At 34.7% G+C, this 19,257-nt stretch overlaps 2 protein-coding genes and 1 pseudogene across 2 annotated transcripts; all 3 read left to right on the forward strand.

The window, feature by feature from the left end:
• Positions 1 to 4,654: 4,654 nt before the first annotated feature.
• On the forward strand, positions 4,655 to 6,182 carry LOC120134918 (S-adenosylmethionine decarboxylase proenzyme 4-like). The gene has a single exon (XM_039151288.1). It carries the CDS (start codon positions 4,848 to 4,850, stop codon positions 5,895 to 5,897), a length of 1,050 nt encoding a protein of 349 aa, XP_039007219.1. The 5' UTR covers positions 4,655 to 4,847; the 3' UTR covers positions 5,898 to 6,182.
• A 3,218-nt stretch (positions 6,183 to 9,400) lies between these two features.
• LOC120134963 (probable protein phosphatase 2C 35) lies at positions 9,401 to 11,843 on the forward strand. The gene is made up of 3 exons (XM_039151341.1): positions 9,401 to 10,376; positions 10,751 to 10,882; positions 11,136 to 11,843. Exons 1-3 carry the CDS (start codon positions 9,465 to 9,467, stop codon positions 11,367 to 11,369), a joined length of 1,278 nt encoding a protein of 425 aa, XP_039007272.1. The 5' UTR covers positions 9,401 to 9,464; the 3' UTR covers positions 11,370 to 11,843.
• A 2,086-nt stretch (positions 11,844 to 13,929) lies between these two features.
• Positions 13,930 to 15,879, forward strand: LOC120134883 (annotated as a pseudogene).
• Positions 15,880 to 19,257: the final 3,378 nt, after the last annotated feature.

The raw sequence follows: 19,257 nt of genomic DNA on the forward strand, positions 1-19,257 counted from the left end.
TCCGGTAGTTGTCTCCTCTCCACTTCAGATACCGGAAGGGTACTAGCCGGTAACTCATACGAGAGCCAACTCTCATCCATTATGTTCGGAACCGGTGGGGGTTTCTCAATACTTCGATATATTACCCCATGTGAATCGGGCTCTGGAATGGTGGGAGGGACCTCTTCAACGATGACAGTGGCCTCTTGAACGGTGGGGGAGGGGAATCTTGAGGGAGAATAGGGGCCTCTTGAACGATTGGAGGGGACTCTTGAGGGATGACCGGTGAGTCGGGCTTCTTCTTGCGGAGTCTTCGTACCATTGGGGTGAACGGAGACGTAATAGCACGTCCACACCGTCTGATGCGTGAACTCCGTCGTGCAAGGAAAACCCGACGTAAAGCATCCACCTTATCGGGCCGCTAAAAAAATTAATACATAAATCAGTAAATAAACAGAAATGATATTAAACAAAGACAAATATGTTTCAAACTAGCATTGTATTCACCCAAATCATTATTCTATCATAGTTCACAAAATGCTCAGATAACATTCCAGAAGTAAGCACTTATATAAACATTTAAAAGGACAACATATATAACATTCCAGAAGAAGAATAGTTTACTTTCGCAACACGAAACTTAAAATCGCAACGCGAAATGACTATCGCAACGTGGAAATGGCTATCGCAATGCGAAATGAAAATCGCAACGACAAAATCGAATTGCGATTTTCATTTCGCGTTGCGATTTTGTCGTTGCGATTTCATTTCGCATTGCGATTTTGTCGTTGCGATTTTCATTTCGCATTGCGATAGCCATTTCCGCGTTGCGATAGTCATTTTCGTGTTGCGAAAGTAAACTATTCTTCTTCTGCAAATTGAAACTTGAATGGATTGCATTACTTCAACCAAAAGACAAAAACAAAACCAAAAACAAATACTAACAAAAACAGTTTAGCAGTATTGGCAGCAACCGAATGAATTACGAGTATGAAAAATCTTAAACTTACCTTGTTGCGTAGAGTATGAACCTCATTCTGCAACGATGCTACCATCTCACGTAGAGCGGCTACCTCACCGCGTAATGTAGACACCTCAACACGCCATGCACCATCGTCTTTGCGTAAAGTACCGACCTCCTCACGCAAGGCATTGACCTCATCACGTAACTCCCCTAACTCATCCCGTTGAGGTGGAGGTGGAGAACAGGGAGATAAACGTCGTGGCATCTTTGTCGATCGCCTATCTTGCTATGATGGTGGAGAAGAGGCTCGATGATGTGACAGAATAGGTGATGGCTGTCGTTGTGGAGGTGTATAGCCGGGTCGATCAGATGATGGCTCTGGGTGAGGTGATAGCTCTGGGCGAGGTGATGGCTCCCGAAGTGGAGGCTGCTCATCAACCGTTCCATCAAAAAAACGCTTACTAGCTTGCCACCAATCAGTGGCAAGCTCAGCTTCCGTGGGTGTCAGCTTCTGTAGAGGAGTGTTGGCCTCCTAACAATATAAAAGCTCAAACAAAGTTAAACGTGTACTAGTAATAACTTGTTTATAAACATATGGTAGTATTTATGTTAACTTACATTATTTATTGTCGTATACCGTAGTAAATCTTCCCATTGCAAGGTCAGTTTCCTCTTCCAGGAAATAGCCCTGGGAATATCATTTGAAGTTTTTATTGCATATGTCTTCATGGCGGGAAAGGCCTCAAATATCCAAATCTACAAACAATATAATAACAACATTAGTAATTGTTAAATAATTACTTATAATTTTGGAAACATCATATAAAAATTCTTACCTTAAAGGCCCAAATAAAGCCTGTCAAAGTGTATTTGGAACCATCGCCATGCAAACTTTTTCGATCATCCAAGGCAGACGATAACTTATTCCATGTAGCTTTCCATAAATACGAGCCCCACGGAAACAGGTTCCACGCATTTAGGTCTTCTACCAATTTGATTAGATCATTTGGAATAGGTTGTCTGGCCTCTCTGCCTAAAAAGCCGGCATGCAAAAGAATTAGAAGGCATACTCGGACAACGTCGACGTCATCCATCCGAGTAAAACCATCTTATTATTCAAAAATCTTGTCAGGTCTTCTACGTGTAGACTCGGCCTCTCCAGCTCAGGAAAAACCCGGGATAGCCATGATGGGCGGGTAATGTGTCTAGTGTACCGACCTACATCATCGTGTCCGAAGCGTAGACCGGTGATTAAGCAAAACTCCTCCCGCCCAAAACACGTATACGCCGGTGGAAAATCAAACCATATCTCTTCATCACGACGTTGTATAGTCTCTGGTAGATCGCTAGTCATGGTTTGAAGAAACAGGTGTGTCAACATCGCATCTCCACCGGGATGTTGTACTTTCAGCCATGGCCCGAAGCATGTATCCTCAAACATTTTTCTTTGTGCAGGTGAAAGCTTCGACGCAATTGTTTTGGCCAGGCTGACTTTATTTCTCAAGGTCAATTGAGCCGAATAAAAGTTCTACAAAAACAATAAACATACTAAATTAGATATACCAAAAACTACACTGTGAAGATATACAAAAAACAATAATATAAACATAAATAGTAGTAGTTTATTCTTCAAACTTAAATATGCAACACTGTGAATTTCGTATTTGTCTTTGTTTTTTTATTGAAGTAATGCAATTCATTCAAGTTTCAATTTGCAGAAGAAGAATAGTTTCTGAAAATGAAAATCGCAACACGAAAATGAAAATCGCAACGCGAATTCGACTATCGCAACGAGAGAATCGCAACGCGAAACTAAAATCGCGTTACGATTTGCATTTCGCGTTGCGATTCTCGGTTGATTTAATAAGCAATCTAAGTGAAATGGTTAATCTATTATTGAAATTACCAGTAAACTTATCATCAATTTCAATATGAAAAACCTAATAATAATGCAAAATTTTCAAAAAGAAAAATAATTAAAAAAACTAACCCTCGTTGGTTGATTTGGTTGATTTTCCATTTCTGATTGTGAGGGTGGCTCTGAGAGATGGAGATAGACGGATTTCGTCGGAGATGGGGACGGATTTCGTCGGAGATGGGTGAGAGAGTGAGAGATGGAGATGAGACTGAGTTGTGATTTTAGGTTTTAGGTTATGAGTTGCGATTACGGGATATACTGTGGACAGTTCAGTGTTCCAATATATTAATATTCGTGTTTGGAATTTAAAAATAAAATACTTGGCCAGGATACTAATGGCGCTTTGAAAATCGCATTGCGATTATGTATTATCGCGTTGCGAAAGTCAGAATCGCGTTGCGAAAGTCAGTATCGCGTTGCGAAAGTAAGTATCTCGTTGCGATTTTTTATTATCGCATTGCGATTTTCCCAATTCGCGTTGCGATTTACTTATTCGCATTGTGATTTTCCCAATTCGCGTTGCGATTTACTTATTCACATTGCGAATTGGGAAAATCGCAACGATACTGTAGACCATCGCAACGCAATTTTCAACTATCGCATTGCGAAAATGCAACGCGAATTTGCGATAATGGAGATCGCGTTACGAATTAGCGATCGCATTGCGATTTTGTTGGTCATTTTGGCAAATCCGGAAAAAGTTGGTTAAAATCGTATATTATATGGGATTTTTGGTCACTGAGGTTATTTTCTCTTAAATGTAATAAGTGATTCGTCACAGAATTTTAGAAGATTTAAGGGTTTCACTTATAAATGTCATTTAGTTTCGTCTATGTATAACATTTATGCCTTAATAATATTTTTGTTTGAAAAATTAAACTTTTTGTTTAGTTCTTAAGGAAATGATAGAAAAAATTATAAACGAATATTTTGACAATATCTTTAATCGTTTTTTATTATAAAATTTAATAAAAAAACCTCGTAGATCCCCATTTTTAATAAAAAAAATCATTTATGATATTCTTCTTACATATTATGGGCCTCATTTTTAAAAGCAATACATGACCTCCATATTGTTTGGGATGTGCCTGAATCCAATAAATATTGAATTAAGATATAAATTCGATATGAATATATTTGCTTAAAAATTTCATATATTCAAATATATAGTAAATAAAAAACCCAAATAAGATAAATCTATTATAAAAACTTTATCATTTTAAATTTCTAATATAAATTTATACCTTAATATGAAATTATATTTTTAATTATAGTCCACGCCATCAAACGTTTTTGCCCTTCAAACGTTATATAAATATTTTATATGTTGTCGAGTTGATTCATGAGTTTTAGGGTGAGACAATCTAATATAAGACTAAAAAAATACACGACTTAAAATATTATAAACAACATAATATTTTAATTTACGCGTAATCTAAGATATTATGTTTTTCTTATTTTTTCCAGGTATAATATTTTTTCATAATATTTTAGGTTATAACCGAAATAAAATCCTATTACCGTACTTATTAAGAGGGAAGAAATTGGAGGAGAAAATTGTATGAAATATGAAAAATAGAGGTGGAAGACAAAAACCTTAGATGCATGCGCGTGGGCATAATTCCCGTTCGTTTGTAATCCTCCTAGTTGTACAAAAACAAAGATTTGTTGCACAAAATCAAAATCGAAAATCGAAACCCAAAAAACAGAACCATGAAATTGTACAAAAACAAACAGCATATCATCATCTTCTTCACCTTCATTATGCCTGCAATTATGATTCTCGGTTGCCTCAACCCTCATGCCCCTTTCACTCCCACACACACAAAATCTCACCTATAAAACCCCATATTTCCCCTGGCCTCTCTCTCTCACCCTGTAGTCCTCCAATCACTCGAATCCCACCATCCCAGTCCCTGTTTTCACCTCCCTGTTCCTGGGTTCTTGTTTTTCTTTCTTCTGGGCATCTGTTTCGAGGTTTCAACAATGGCGGTTTCAAGGTTCGAAGGGTTTGAGAAGCGTTTGGAGCTTCGTTTCTTCGGTGATGATCCGTTGGAAAACATGGGTCTTAGGCTGATTGATTTCGAATCACTTGAACAAGTCCTCCATGCCGTCCACTGCACGGTCGTCTCCGCCGTCGGCAACCATTTCTTCGACGCTTATGTGCTATCGGAATCGAGCTTGTTCGTTTATCCGAATAAGATCATCATCAAAACCTGTGGGACGACTCAGCTTCTCAAATCCGTTGGTCCATTGGTTCACTTTTCCGGCAAGATTAATCTCACGTTATGCGAGTGTCGTTACACCAGAGGGAGCTTCATTTTCCCCAAATCACAACCTTTTCCCCATACCAATTTCAAAGAAGAAGTGATTTACATCGAAGAGAATCTGCCGAACCATCTTGTTTACAGGAAAGCCACCGTTATGCCGTCGAAGAACCCTTCGTATTCGTGGCATGTATTCACCGCCGCCGATCAGAATCATCACCTCCGACGGAACCTGAATTCCGACGTCACGTTCGAAGTTTGCATGACGGAGCTCGACCACCATCTGGCGCGCAAATTCTTCAAAAAGATCGGTGATTGCAAAACAGGGGATTTGGCGGGAAGGGAGATGACGGAGTTGACGGGTATCGACGACATAAACCCTAGCGCTTTCATTTGTGATTTCGCGTTCGATCCATGCGGTTACTCCATGAACGGAGTCGACGGCAATCGACACTCGACGATTCATGTTACGCCTGAAGACGGTTACAGCTACGCTAGCTTCGAGTGTGTCGGCTCCGTTTACGACGAAGACGTCGACATTGTCGAGACCTTGAAGAAAGCCGTCCAGGTTTTCAAGCCGGCGGCGGTTTCGATTTCCACGACGAGTAACAGCCGTGAAGTCTGGACGAAGGTGGCGCGTGCTATGGAACCGTTGGGACTCAAATGCCGGACTTTCGCAATTGATGAGTTCCTCGCCGCTGGTACCGTCGTTTTCCAAACATTCACGGCCGCTAATCGCCGGAAAAAACAACAAGAAGAAGAAAGGTAGATAAAAAGAAAAAGGTGGCGAGGGGGTTTAGTTTAGAGAGTAAAAATTTTTAATTGGCGGGGAAAACTAATATGATGACGTGGATGATTTGATTGGTTGAAAAAGATGATGGAATGTGAGTGGAATTTAGTAGAAAAAGATAAAAGAAATTAGTGGTGACGATTTTTAAAGGGACACGTGGCAACATCAGAATGGTGGGTGTAGACGATATTCGGAATTGGAAGCACCATTATAATGCAGCCCACTTAGATTTGACACGCCTAAAATATTTTTGAAGTTTATATGTAGTGGAACGATATGGAAAAAAAAATCTCATGTTTTTTTTAAGGTTTATATGGAAAATTTCACATTTTGTTTATTCCTTTTTTTAAAGAAATTATCAAATCAATCAATAAGTGATTTAAATGGTAAATAGTTTGATATCGTTTAAAAAAAATATTCATTCGAAAACTCACATACCCAAACTAGGTGTACAATCTGAGTTAGTCCATATTAGTCAAGATAAAACATTTGAACTAGAAAGCAAAAAAAAATCAAATCAACCTATTATGATTTTAGTGGTTAAAGGATATGTCATTTTTTTAGAGGTATTGATTTTAATAATTATGTCTTCTTTGTGTATATGATATCAATTAGTAACAAATATAAATAAATACGATTTTTTAATTACCCTAGACGAACCATTTATCTCTAGAGTGATAGACGTTTCATTTTACTATTAAGGTTTTAGTGTTTTATTAAGTTACTATTGAGAGTTAACCTATTAAGGTTTTGTCATCAAAATATGTTAAAATATTCTCTTTAGCTAATGGATTTTAAATATTATGAAATAGTCATTAAATTTCTCAAATGATTATAAATTGGTCATTATAATTTATCAAACCGTTATAAAATACTCACTGTACTTGTCAAACTATTACAAATGGTAATTAAATTTATCAAAATTGTTATTTATAATATTGCAATGATCATTTTATAATAGTTTGATAAGTTTAATGATCATTATATAACATTTAAAATTGTATCGACTAAAAGATCATTTTAACATAGTTCAATAACTTATAATGTACTTTATCCAACCGAAAAAATCAAAATTTATTAAAAACAAATTTTTTTTTATGATAGTATATGTCTTTCAATAATAGTATATATTTTCAAAACTTAAATGACCTGAAGCCTTAAACTATAACCTTAAATATTTGTCAAATAAAATCGATCAATTTAATTTATCTGGTTGATTATTAAGGCAATATCACCGATCTTACCTCAAATTTGAATTCTTAAACACTTTTTATGCATATTTACATAAGATGATGCGAAAAATAGATTACTTTTACTCGAAATTAATATAATTAAATTTAAGGGTAATTTTTCACCAATCATCATTGAACTTTACTCACTCTCCTATTTCACTCAGTGTACTTTAAATCTGTTCAATTTTCTCACTGAACTTAATACAATTAGCATTTTATTTGTCACTCAATTGTTTTCTCACTGAACGATGTTATAAATGAACTAATATATATATGCAAAACGACGTCATTTTGGTGAAAATTTTGTTTTTCATAAAATGACGTTGTTTGTCATTAAATATTTAACGGACGAGTGACTAAAATATTAATTATATTAAATTCAGTAAGAAAATTAAACTAATTTAAAGTACTGTGAGTAAAATAAGAGACGGAATAAAATTCAACGATGATTAACGTAAATTACCATAAATTTAGAATTTAAACTACAATCAATTTTAAAACAATAATAATCATAAAAAGGGGTTTACAATGATTATGTAGCTCGCATGAAAAATAGCCTCAGATCTTATGATAATGAGGATTTTGGCATATATCATGTGTGTATACACATATATATGATTACATAGCTTGCACGTGATTATAAACAATTTCACTGTATAAATTAAAGGTAAAAAAAACATAAGAGGTCCATGAAATTAAAAAAAAACAATGTAGCCCTCATATTATTATTTTTCTATCAATGTGGCCTTTTAATTAAAAAAAACCTAACATGACTCTTTAATCAATGTTTTTCGTCTTTGATCGTTACGGTACTAATGTGAGAGTTTACAGTGTTGATGTGACAGTCCACGGTATTGACGTGGTAGTCCACATTGATTGATAATGTAACAGATAACATGACAGATGTGTTAAATTGGTAACTCGAACATAACAGATGGACTGTCACGCCAGTATCGTAGACCACCACGTTGGCATCGTGAATTGCACGTTAGTATTATGGACCACCACGTCATATCCTGAACTGTCATCTCAGCATCATACCGTTCAAATGAAAAAATGATCAAAATGCCACATTAAATTTGTTTTTTTTTTGAGATAAAGAGTTAGATTAAGAGAAAAATATAATACGAATGTAATATTAATCTTGAATTCAATCATTAAACAGCCTATATTCTCTTTTTATACGTATAAATTGAATTTGAGAATAAATTTAGCTATTTAAAATCACTAAGAATTGTTATCTAGAAGTAACTAATATACATTTATTTGTTTAAGTTTTGGATAACTACCGAGGAACGTAAATCACATTAAAAATATCAACATAATATTCAGTTTATCTACTTCGTGTTTTGATGCTCGAAGTCGTTGATGTGTTCAGTTTATGTACGTCGTTATTTTATTTGTTAACGGTTTTGTTTACTAAGTTATCAATAAGACATCATTAATATTTTATTTTCGATAATCTTGACTATATTTGTTCCGTCTGTAATTGACAAAATGTTTATTGATACGATTTTTTTAAATAAAATATCTTGGTTATTTTTAAAAAAATATTTATTTATAAATAAAAGTAAACTATGATATATATATATATATAAAGTAATTTCTCCATTGTTTTCGTTTCTTTGTTCTTACTTTTCCCGGGGTAAAGACAAAATGAACCCATGCACAGTTTCGATTTTCCTCCATTTTCTTTCTCTCTCTCGACAAAGTTGAAAACCTGAAGCAATCAACCCCACGTTTCCCCTCAATTTTAGGGTTTCCTTTTTTTGTTCTTTTGGGATTCTGGCACTGATTCCTTTCTTTTCCCCTTTCCGGGTAACTGATCACATTCTGATCCCTGTTTTCTCTCAAGAAAGAGATCCTTTTTTCTTTTTGCCTTGAATCAAAAGAAAGCGTCGCCTCATTGTGTTTGCTTCTTTTCCCCATCCTTGATTTAGAATTTCACTGTTTCTCTTTTGCTTGTTCTGGGGTTTATTCTCACCTTTCCTTTTTTTTCTCAGAAGCCCCACGGTCTTGCTTTTGCATTGTCATTATAAAAATTATTTCTTTTGCTGTTTATTTTCCTTTTTTTTTGGTTCTGTTTCTCTTTGTTCATTGTTTTCAATTTCTCGTCTCTTTAAAGCATGTTTCTAACCATACTTCCCCTTAAAATACCCAGAATGTTAGCTTTAACAAAAACCCATTTTTCCACTTGCCCTTTCGTTTGAATCTTTCTACTGCCTCCATTGATTTTAAATTCAGTTTCTTTTAGGCCTTTTATCAAACATTTAAGCTGCACCTTTTTGTGTGTGTGTAATTTTGATTTGAAATCATGGGATGTGTTCTTGGAAAGTGTTGTTCTAGATATCCATCATCATCAGATGGTGATTCAGGTCACCATAAAGAAAAGAAACCTTACAAATGCAAACACATTCTTACAGAGAGGTCATTGGAGTTGATTCCTGTTCCATCTCACAACTTTACTTTGCAGTGCTCAGCCTTAACACAGCATGGTTACTACCCAGACACAGTGGAGAGGGAAAACCAAGATAGTTTCTGCATCAAAACACAAATTCAAGGTGACCCAAATGTTCATTTCTTTGGTGTCTTTGATGGACATGGTCAATACGGTGCTCACTGTTCCAACTTTGTTAAGGATAGGCTTATAGAAATGCTATCTAGTGACCCCTCTCTGTTGAACGATCCTTTGAAAGCTTATAATTCAGCATTTTTAGCTACCAATTCTGAGTTACATGATAGTGAGATTGATGATACTATGAGTGGTACCACAGCAATAACTGTGCTTGTTGTTGGGGATACACTTTATGTTGCTAATGTTGGGGATTCGAGAGCTGTGATGGCTGTTAAGTATGGGGATCGAGTTTTGGCTGAGGATTTATCCGAGGATCAAACACCATTTAGGAAAGATGAATATGAAAGGGTGAAGCGTTGCGGTGCCAGGGTCTTGAGTGTTGATCAAGTGGAAGGCCTTAAAGACCCGAATGTTCAAAATTGGGGCGATGAAGAAAGCCAAGGCGGTGATCCTCCAAGGTTGTGGGTTCCTAATGGGATGTATCCTGGGACTGCATTTAGTAGGAGTGTAGGTGATAGTACAGCGGAGACGATTGGTGTGATTGCTGTACCCGAGATTAAAGTTGTTCAGCTCACACCTAATCATCTATTCTTTGTCGTTGCAAGTGATGGAGTTTTCGAGTTTCTCCCAAGCCAAACTGTTGTCAACATGGTATGATTCATACAATTATCAATTATGTTTCAGTCCTTTTTATGATACTTTGTGTTTCCATCATATATTGACATTAAAAGGGTTGCTCATATTTGCATTTTGATTGCAAGCAACTGATGAAGTGTCTTTACGTTAGATTTAAATGTATGTTCCTTGCCAAATGATGTTTGTAAACTTGTTTATACCGGCAAGTGTAAACGGTAAAATGGTAGCGCAAAAGAGTTTTACGATGTCTTTTGCTTTTTGTACCATTTGTGAACTTTTAAACTATTGATGTCTTGAACATTTTCACTAATTATCTTATTACAATTCTTCGAAGATATTTGAGTCATTTGAGATGTCCTTAACAATTTTTTTTTGTTTTCTTCACATAGGCAGCGGCATACACGGATCCCAGGGATGCATGTGCTGCGATTGCTGGAGAATCCTACAAACTTTGGTTGGATAATGAAAATCGGACTGATGATATTACAATAATCATTGTACAGATTAAAGGCTTGTCAAATGTATGCACTATTTAAAGTTTCCTCTTGCTGTTCAAATTCTCCAAATATTAAAAATGCGAGCTTTTTTCTGGTGCTGGTGTATTCTTTCATTGAAGTAATTGAAATATGGACTTTTAGGTCACTAAGTTCCGTTTTGCATTTAATTTAACTTGATTCAGAAAAAAAGGAAAAAAAAGTGAATTCAATCACTAAGTTCCTATTTCACTTGTCAATAACTGCATTGTGATTAACCAACTTTTTTGATTTCTTGCAGTCGGGTGCTGGTGCCACAGATAGCAGAGTGGATTGCAGGCCAATGGTTATGAGGTCGGTAAAGGGAAGTCTCAATATGTGCAGTGTCTCGGAGTCGGAAACATATGATTCAGTAAGAAGTGATTTTTCAGATACTCAGCAGTCTTTCCAACAGAGTGTGTCGATGAATCGAAGTGCTGCGATTGTTGTTCCATCGCCAATGCGGAAAAGGCCTTTACAATTAAATGTGGGGTAGCCAAAAGGAAACAGAGAAGTTACTTTCATGGTGCAAGATTCTCATGGTGAATGATGTCAAGGCCCCATGACATCTTGCTGTTTGCTGATAACACTGTATTTGTCAAGCAAATGGTGTGCTCTTGGCGGCGATCTTGCACCTAGTAATCCGAACGTATGTAGAAAAGAAATTGTTTTCTCAAGATCGAAGGTAAGTTATGTTTAGCAAGGTAAGAGCTGATATTCACAAGATGATAAGGATCCGGAAATACGCTATTTCAATGTTAACATGCTTCCGAGGAAGAGAAGAACTATTCTATTTTGTTGCCTTTAAATCTCAGTTGTTTCCAGCACTGCTGGGATGATGTGAGGCAGATATAACCTTGATTGTTAACTGCCCTACATGGATTGTGTAAATTTAACGTGAGATATGTTAACTGTAGTACTTTTATGGTACATAAGCTGCATAATGACAAATTAACTGCCTTTATGATCTTTTTTCTGTTGTAATTATTGAATTTGAACCGAAACAATCGGTCAATATTGAATATCAATATGGTATGGTATCTGACCAACCATTTGGTAACTCACAGACGAGGATCTTATCAATTACAAGTGTGATCAAGAAGAGAGAGCATGCAGGCTTAATTTCTCATCATACAAAAGAAACAAATATAACATTACAAAACCAGCTCAAATTTAATGAGATGTAAGTTACAAAAAGGAACCGTATATCATAAGTATATTGATAGCTTCTCACTTATACTATTCTGTACCATGTTACATTTCTCCAGCAACCGCCTTAATCTATCCGTTTTGGTTATGGCCTCTGTCGTTTCACCGAGACTATCATTTGGTTTGCCGGTTGTACAAGCAACATCATCTACAATTGCCAATCCATGCTCCTGTGAAGAATTATCATCTTTATCCAATGAATTCTGGGAGTTATTGGTTGTAGCAGCCTCTTTAACTACTTTGTGGAATGCGGTCTCCACTCGAGAAGGTTCAGGATTGAACCTAATCCTCTGAGACTTAAGGGGACTAAAACCGACTTCAAGTATTTCATCTAAAGATGGATGACTCAAACAATGAGGTGAAGTTTCGACTTCAAGCCGCAACTTAATTGAGTTTCCTGACATTGGGGGGACACGATGAGTCTGCAATACATTAGAAAAGGAGCATGCCCCGGTTGATAAACTCGAAAGCTGCCAGTTGAAAATCCGTCGGAAGATTGTGATCCAGTTTCGGACAAGATAGTAGCTCAAGTTGCGCAGCTCAAGCCGTGTGTTTCTTTGCAACATCACGGATGTCTCTTCTGTAGCTAGTTGAACCCCCATCATCTTTGTTGACTGTGTTAGGTATTCTGCCAAGCAGTTTTCAAGTAGTAATTTGTGGTTATCAATATCTTTTCCCATCTTGGAACCACTTTGCAACAATGAGATATCATCAGGAAAACGAGGAAGCTGACAATTTTTCAACGCACATTCAAGTGGCGCAGTTTTTTCTGTCAAGCTCCACCCCACACTAGGCAAGAATAACTTCACAGCTAAAAATTCGTCGCTAAAATCTTTTAGTGACATAATCTCCGGACAAGGCCAATTGGTAGGATTTGCTTTAATAGCAGCAGCAAGTTCTTGCGATGACCAATCCAATGCTTCATTGAAGACTGCGATGCAGTGATTCGGACCTACTTCATAATCACTCAGCTTGTCCAGTTCCTCCAAAACTGGACTCACGTGGGACATTACAAGGTCGTGTGTCTTTACACCGTTAAGAACAGGTTGGAGAGGTGATTCATTGGCTAGCCACTTCAGCCCTTCCCTTAACTTCTCATCACTGAGAAACCCATTTGAGCTTTCTGAATATTGCTTACCAACAAGGAAAACAACCAAAAAGCGACATACTCGTAATTTGTCAATGTTATGCAGCCCCAATTCATTAACTATAACTGACCAAGGATCGGAATCTTCAACATTATAAGAACCACTTAAGACTAGAAGCGGTAAGCATGAACCAGGAGGAACTAAATTCAGAAGATTATGAAGTTTGGCCTTTTGGAGCTCCCATGGAATATTATAAGATACGATGAACAATATTCCACTTGCCCCAGATGTGGCCTCGTCTAGATTACCACAGCTTGCATCCTTCACAACACTAAGGCAACATGTATATATATACACAAAATTTAAACTACAAGCATATATATATATATATATGCACACAAAATTTAGAATTTAGAAGATTCATGTGTTTATGCTTTGAAATTTGATATTTTTAAGTCTCTTTTACACACACGAGCATATATATGCATCTATGTACACACAAAATAATGGCATTTGAATATGTTCTTCACAATCTCAGTGCTTAAGCATGCAGCTGTGTACTTGTTGAGAATAATTGATAATGTGTGTGTGTGTTACTAGTTGTTCACACCATCTGCTTGTTTGATTTCCCCATTTGTAGTGGTGAAACATCGGCTGGTATTAAAAACTGTCAAGAAAGGAGCCACTGAAAAGAGGAAATGGGAGCCTTTTCGCCAATTACGGAAACTAAATCATCGACACGCTTTCTCCGATAAGACTATGGCTGGCATATTTTGATCATTCATTTCTTTGATCCCCAGAATCTAAATGTCACAAGTAACTCCAACAACCTTTGCTAATGGAATGTTAGGATTCTGTTATCATTTTCAGAAGTTGTGTCATTAGGCACCGAACTCGAGGACTGCTCGACAACCACCACGGAATGCATAGAACCAAATGAAGAATCTACAGGAAGTGCAGAGTCTATAGAATCCGAGCCAACTTCTGCTAATAAGGCCAGAGTTTCATCATACCCTGAATCTCAAAATGGAATATCTCAGATTGTTCAATGGCGTGGATTCTCTCGGATACTGAAAAGAGGACTCGCTTCTCAATCCTTACCTCCGGTCAAGCCTACACTCGCTAGAAAAGCAGGAAAAGATTTAGAGATGACATACTTCCTAATCTATGTTCAGCTCTTGATGCTGAACTAGGCGGTTTTAAATCTTCCTGGACGAACTTCTCGCTTTCGGATCTTCAAGAAGCAACCGATAACTTCAGCCCTGGTATTTTTTTTATTTCATCATACGACTTGATCGTTTTATGTTTGGTTTTAATAAACATTTATTTGATAATGTTTGTGTTTTCTTGAGAAGAAAATTTGATAGGAGGAGGGTATGCAGAGGTTTACAAAGGCCATCGATTTCTTATCTGAGCTCGGAATTATAGTGCATGTTGATCATCCTAACATTGCTAAATTGATTGGTTATGGAGTTGAAGGAGGGATGCACCTTGTTCTTCAGTTGTCTCCCCATGGAAGCTTGGCATCAATACTATATGGTTCGTTTTTGCCCCTAAGCCTATCTTAAGTTCGATTTTCCTTAAAAGTGCTTAATTCAACTTGTTCATATGCATATATACAGGGTCAAAGGAGAAACTGAACTGGCAACTCAGATTCAAGATCGCTTTAGGGGCTGCCGAAGGCCTTTGCTATCTTCATGAGGGTTGCCAGAGGAGAATTATCCATAAGGATATCAAGGCTTCAAACATTTGCTTTCAGAAGACTTTGATGCTCAATTACGTACATATATACATAGATGCATACATACATATATATATATGTATAGCTTGAGGCTGAATTTCCATAGTGATTCCAGATATGTGATTTTGGACTGGCAAAATAGTTACCTGATCAATGGACTCATCATACAGTCTCTAAAGTCGAAGGAACATTTGGGTTTGTTATTTTTTTTAAATCCCAAATGGTGTTTCGAACCTTTGAAAATGCTTTTATTACATAAAAATTTCCAACAGAATCTTGTCATGACATTTATCTTCCACCCGAGTTCTTCATGCACGGCGTGGTCGATGAAAAAACAGATGTTTATGCTTTTGGTGTATTGCTCTTGGAGCTCATCACCGGGAGGCAAGCCATAGATAGCTCACAACAAAGCCTTGTTATGTGGGTAGGTTTGCTTTGCTCCATCATTATGTTAACTCGGAATCGAGTTTTCGTTTCAGATATAAGTATATGACCAAGACCATTATGCAACAAACACTGATGTATCCAAATTCTTGCAGGCAAAACAATGAAAGGCCTATAACTCATCTGTGTGTTGTGCTCCTGATTCGAACGTAAAGACACACCTGATGGTGGCAAAACAATGAAAGGCCTATGACTCTGCCTAAATAGGAGAATTCCAGTGTGTCTCGCATTCCATCGGAACGAGTCGGGTTGTAGACATCTGTGTTCGACGCTAAGAACCCCGAGCCAAACTAACATAGTAGATTATTGATTGATTCAAACATGGCATTTGGATGCAGGTTGTAGAGATTCTGAAGGGTAATGACAGAGGCCTGGAGGTGCTGAAACAATGGGAATCGGAGGCGACGCTTCAAAGGACATACTCGGAGGAGATCTTCGATGCAGAAGAAAACAATTCAACGAAGATCTTGAATGATATCAATCATCAAATGTGGATTCTTTTAGAACAGTCTAATGATGCTTAAAGAACTTTTTTTCTTAATGTAGGTGGCTTTGGTTTCTCCTTCTTCTCCAATGAAGTTTGTAAATTATGTGAACTTACAAAATTTGTTTTATTCAATTGTTTTTCTATTTTGAAGAAAAAAAAATTATATTAAATCAGGTTGAGTTTAAGGTGGTAAAAATCGGTCCCATCCGGTTGTCATTTTCATATGTAAAACTCTAAGGTGTCGTTTGGTTAGCATGAATCTCTTAGAATTGAGGGTTATTGAAATTCAATTCCACCACTTTCCCATGTTTGGTTCAAGTTTTCCAAGGGAATTGGAATCTCTCATGGCTTCAACTTTCCATCAAATGAGGAAAGTGAATTCTATCCAAGAATGGATGAAATTTAATTCCCTTGTTGGAGGGAATTGAAATTTGATCATACTACCCTCATCAATCTTTTGATAACTTATTCATATATTGAATAAAAATATTTTTTTATTATTTCGGGTCGGGTTTCTAATTCATATATTCGGGTCGGGTCAGGTCGGTGAAACTTTATTTTGGTTGGGTCAGGTCGGTTTTTTTAAGTGTGATATTCGGGTCGGGTCGGGTCGGGTTCAGTTTAGGGTGAAAAAACCGGACCCGAAAATATATATAATTTTACCTTATATATTTAGGAATAATTACAATAATACCCCTATATATATATTTTTTCAATTAAGTCATTGTTTTTATTGAATAAAAATAATTTTTTTATTATTTCGGGTCGGATTTCTAATTCATATATTCGGGTCGGGTCGGGTGAAACTTTATTTTGTTCGGGTCGGGTTCGGGTTTAGGGTGAAAAAAACCGGACCGACCCGAAAAAATATATAATTTTACCTTATATATTTAGGAATAATTACAATAATACACCTTTATATATATATTTTTTCAATTAAGTCAATGTTTTTATTGAATAAAAATAATTTTTTTATTATTTTGTGTCGTGTTGGTCGTTTCTAATTCATATATTGAATAAAAATAGTTTTGGAATATTTTTTGTAACTAATTAACATACTCCGATTGGAATGTATCGAAATATTGCTCTATCTTTTGGTAACTTATTAACATTTTTTTATTGCGATGATTTTAACTTATGATGTTTATTAGCATGATTTTTATAATTTATTGAAATGAATAATCAATAAATAAAATGAAAATTTAATATTTTTTATTTTTTATAATATATTACTACAAAACAAACTAAGGGTGTGTTTGTTTGCCGTAAAACCAATTACGGAATTGATTTTCCCCGAAATTCCGTGTTTGTTTCATGTAATTCGTTTTCCGGAAAATGTTTTCCCGTGTGTGTTTCACGTAATTCGTTTTCCGGAAAATGTTTTCTCGTGTTTGTTTCACGTAATTCGTTTTCCGGAACGTAATTCATTTTCCTAATAACAGAATTTCCTTTGTGTTTTCTGTAAAATGACTTACGGATTCATTTTCCGTAAGTCATTTTTCGAACTTTTCAATTCAAAGCAAAAATACTCAAAATAATTTTATTTTATGAATTTAATATTAATAAAATATTTTAATATCATTTTCATCAAAATATTAATCATTAAAATATTTAAAATATATTTATTAATATTTATAATAATATATATTTTTAGTTCAATAATATCAATTATATTATAATAATATAAGATATTATATTTTTATTTTAATAATATATAATTTTTTATATATTTAATAATAATATATTATATATTTTAGTAAAGATATTTAAAATATACTAATTAATATTTTTAAAATATAATATAATACTATTACTTTAATAAATAATTTATAATATTTATAATATTTTATTTCACTAAAATATACCAATATTAATATTTTTATTAATAAAATTATAAAAAAATATTTAATAATAAATAAATTATTTTAATATTTTAAAATAATAATATTAAGTTTTATGAGAAATAATATTATTTATTATATTTAATATTTGTAATAAATAATTTTTAAAAAGCTCTTCAATGGAAAAAGGGTTTAAATAACATCTTCCAAACATTATAAAACGTTTTCCAGATGTTTTCCAGAAATGTAATTCATTTTCCAGAATTCAAATTCCAGTAATTCATTTTTCAGTAATTCAAATTCCAGTAATTCATTTTCCGGAAAACCAATTACATGCAAACAAACAGACCCTAAAATAAAACAATAATGACAATTTTGTCATTTTACATTACTGAAATCAAATTCATTTGACATTACTGAAATCAAATTCATTTGACATGTCTGCGAACCAAACAGAATATGAAATCGGATTTCAATTCCATTTCTTGTCAACCAAACAGAATATGAAATTGGATTTAATTCTTGACAGATTCTAATTTCTTCACAGATTCAATTCCTCAGAAACATTCCAACGAACCAAATGTCACCTAAGATTTAGGGGTGTAACTAGAAATTTATTATAGCAAGGTAAAAATATTTTTTATTTTTCGTAAATATAATTTTTTTAATTGAAGGGGTCTGATAAATTTTATCTATTTGTTTTATAAAAGTATATATTTTTTATTATTAATTAATACTTAAAAAGTAATTGGTGGAGATTAAGGTTCCCCTTTACCCATGAAGTTCCGCCCATACTAAGATCCTATCATCTCATTATTTAAAATATACATATTTTAAAATTTCAGATGATGTGTGAAACAATTAGCATATGATCAAAAGAATTAAAAATTTAAATTCAGGGATTAAATTATAGATAAAATTGTCATGTTGCGGAACTAATATGGATCAAATAGAAAAATTGTCAAGTTTAGGGACCAAATGTTTTTTTACCCTTTTAAATCCATTTTTTTCACATGCAAAACGCAGCGTTTACTTTGACAAATATAAAATAAAATAGGTTAAACTACACGTTTAGTATCTAAACTATTAGTTTTGGTCTGTTTTAGTATCTAAAATTTTAATTTTTTCATAACTATACCTAAAGTTTAGTTTTTGTTTCATTTTAGTACCCACTATTAAAAACTTGGGTAAAATACATGTTTAGTACCTAAAGTATCACTTTTGATCCATTTTAGTACCTAGTCTTTCAATTTTTTCCAAAATCATACGTAATGTTTACTTTTTGTTTCATTTAGTACTCAGCGTTTACTTTTTGCTTCATTTTAGTACCCTATTGTTAACTTTTTGTTTCATTTTAGTACAAAAATTTTTAACGACTGGTACTAAAATGAAACAAAAAGTAAACTATATGTATGGTTTTAAAAAATTGAAAGTTTATGTACTAAAATAGAATAAAAGTGATAGTTTAGGTACTAAACATGTAGTTTACCCTAAAAACTTAGGTTTTTGTTTCATTTTAGTATCCCGTTCCAAATTAACATTAAGTTTTGAAAAGAATTAAAAGTTTAGATACT

This window comes from Hibiscus syriacus, unplaced genomic scaffold (assembly GCF_006381635.1).
Source record: "Hibiscus syriacus cultivar Baekdansim isolate YM2019G1 unplaced genomic scaffold, ASM638163v2 tig00110600_pilon, whole genome shotgun sequence".
NCBI lineage: Eukaryota > Viridiplantae > Streptophyta > Magnoliopsida > Malvales > Malvaceae > Hibiscus > Hibiscus syriacus.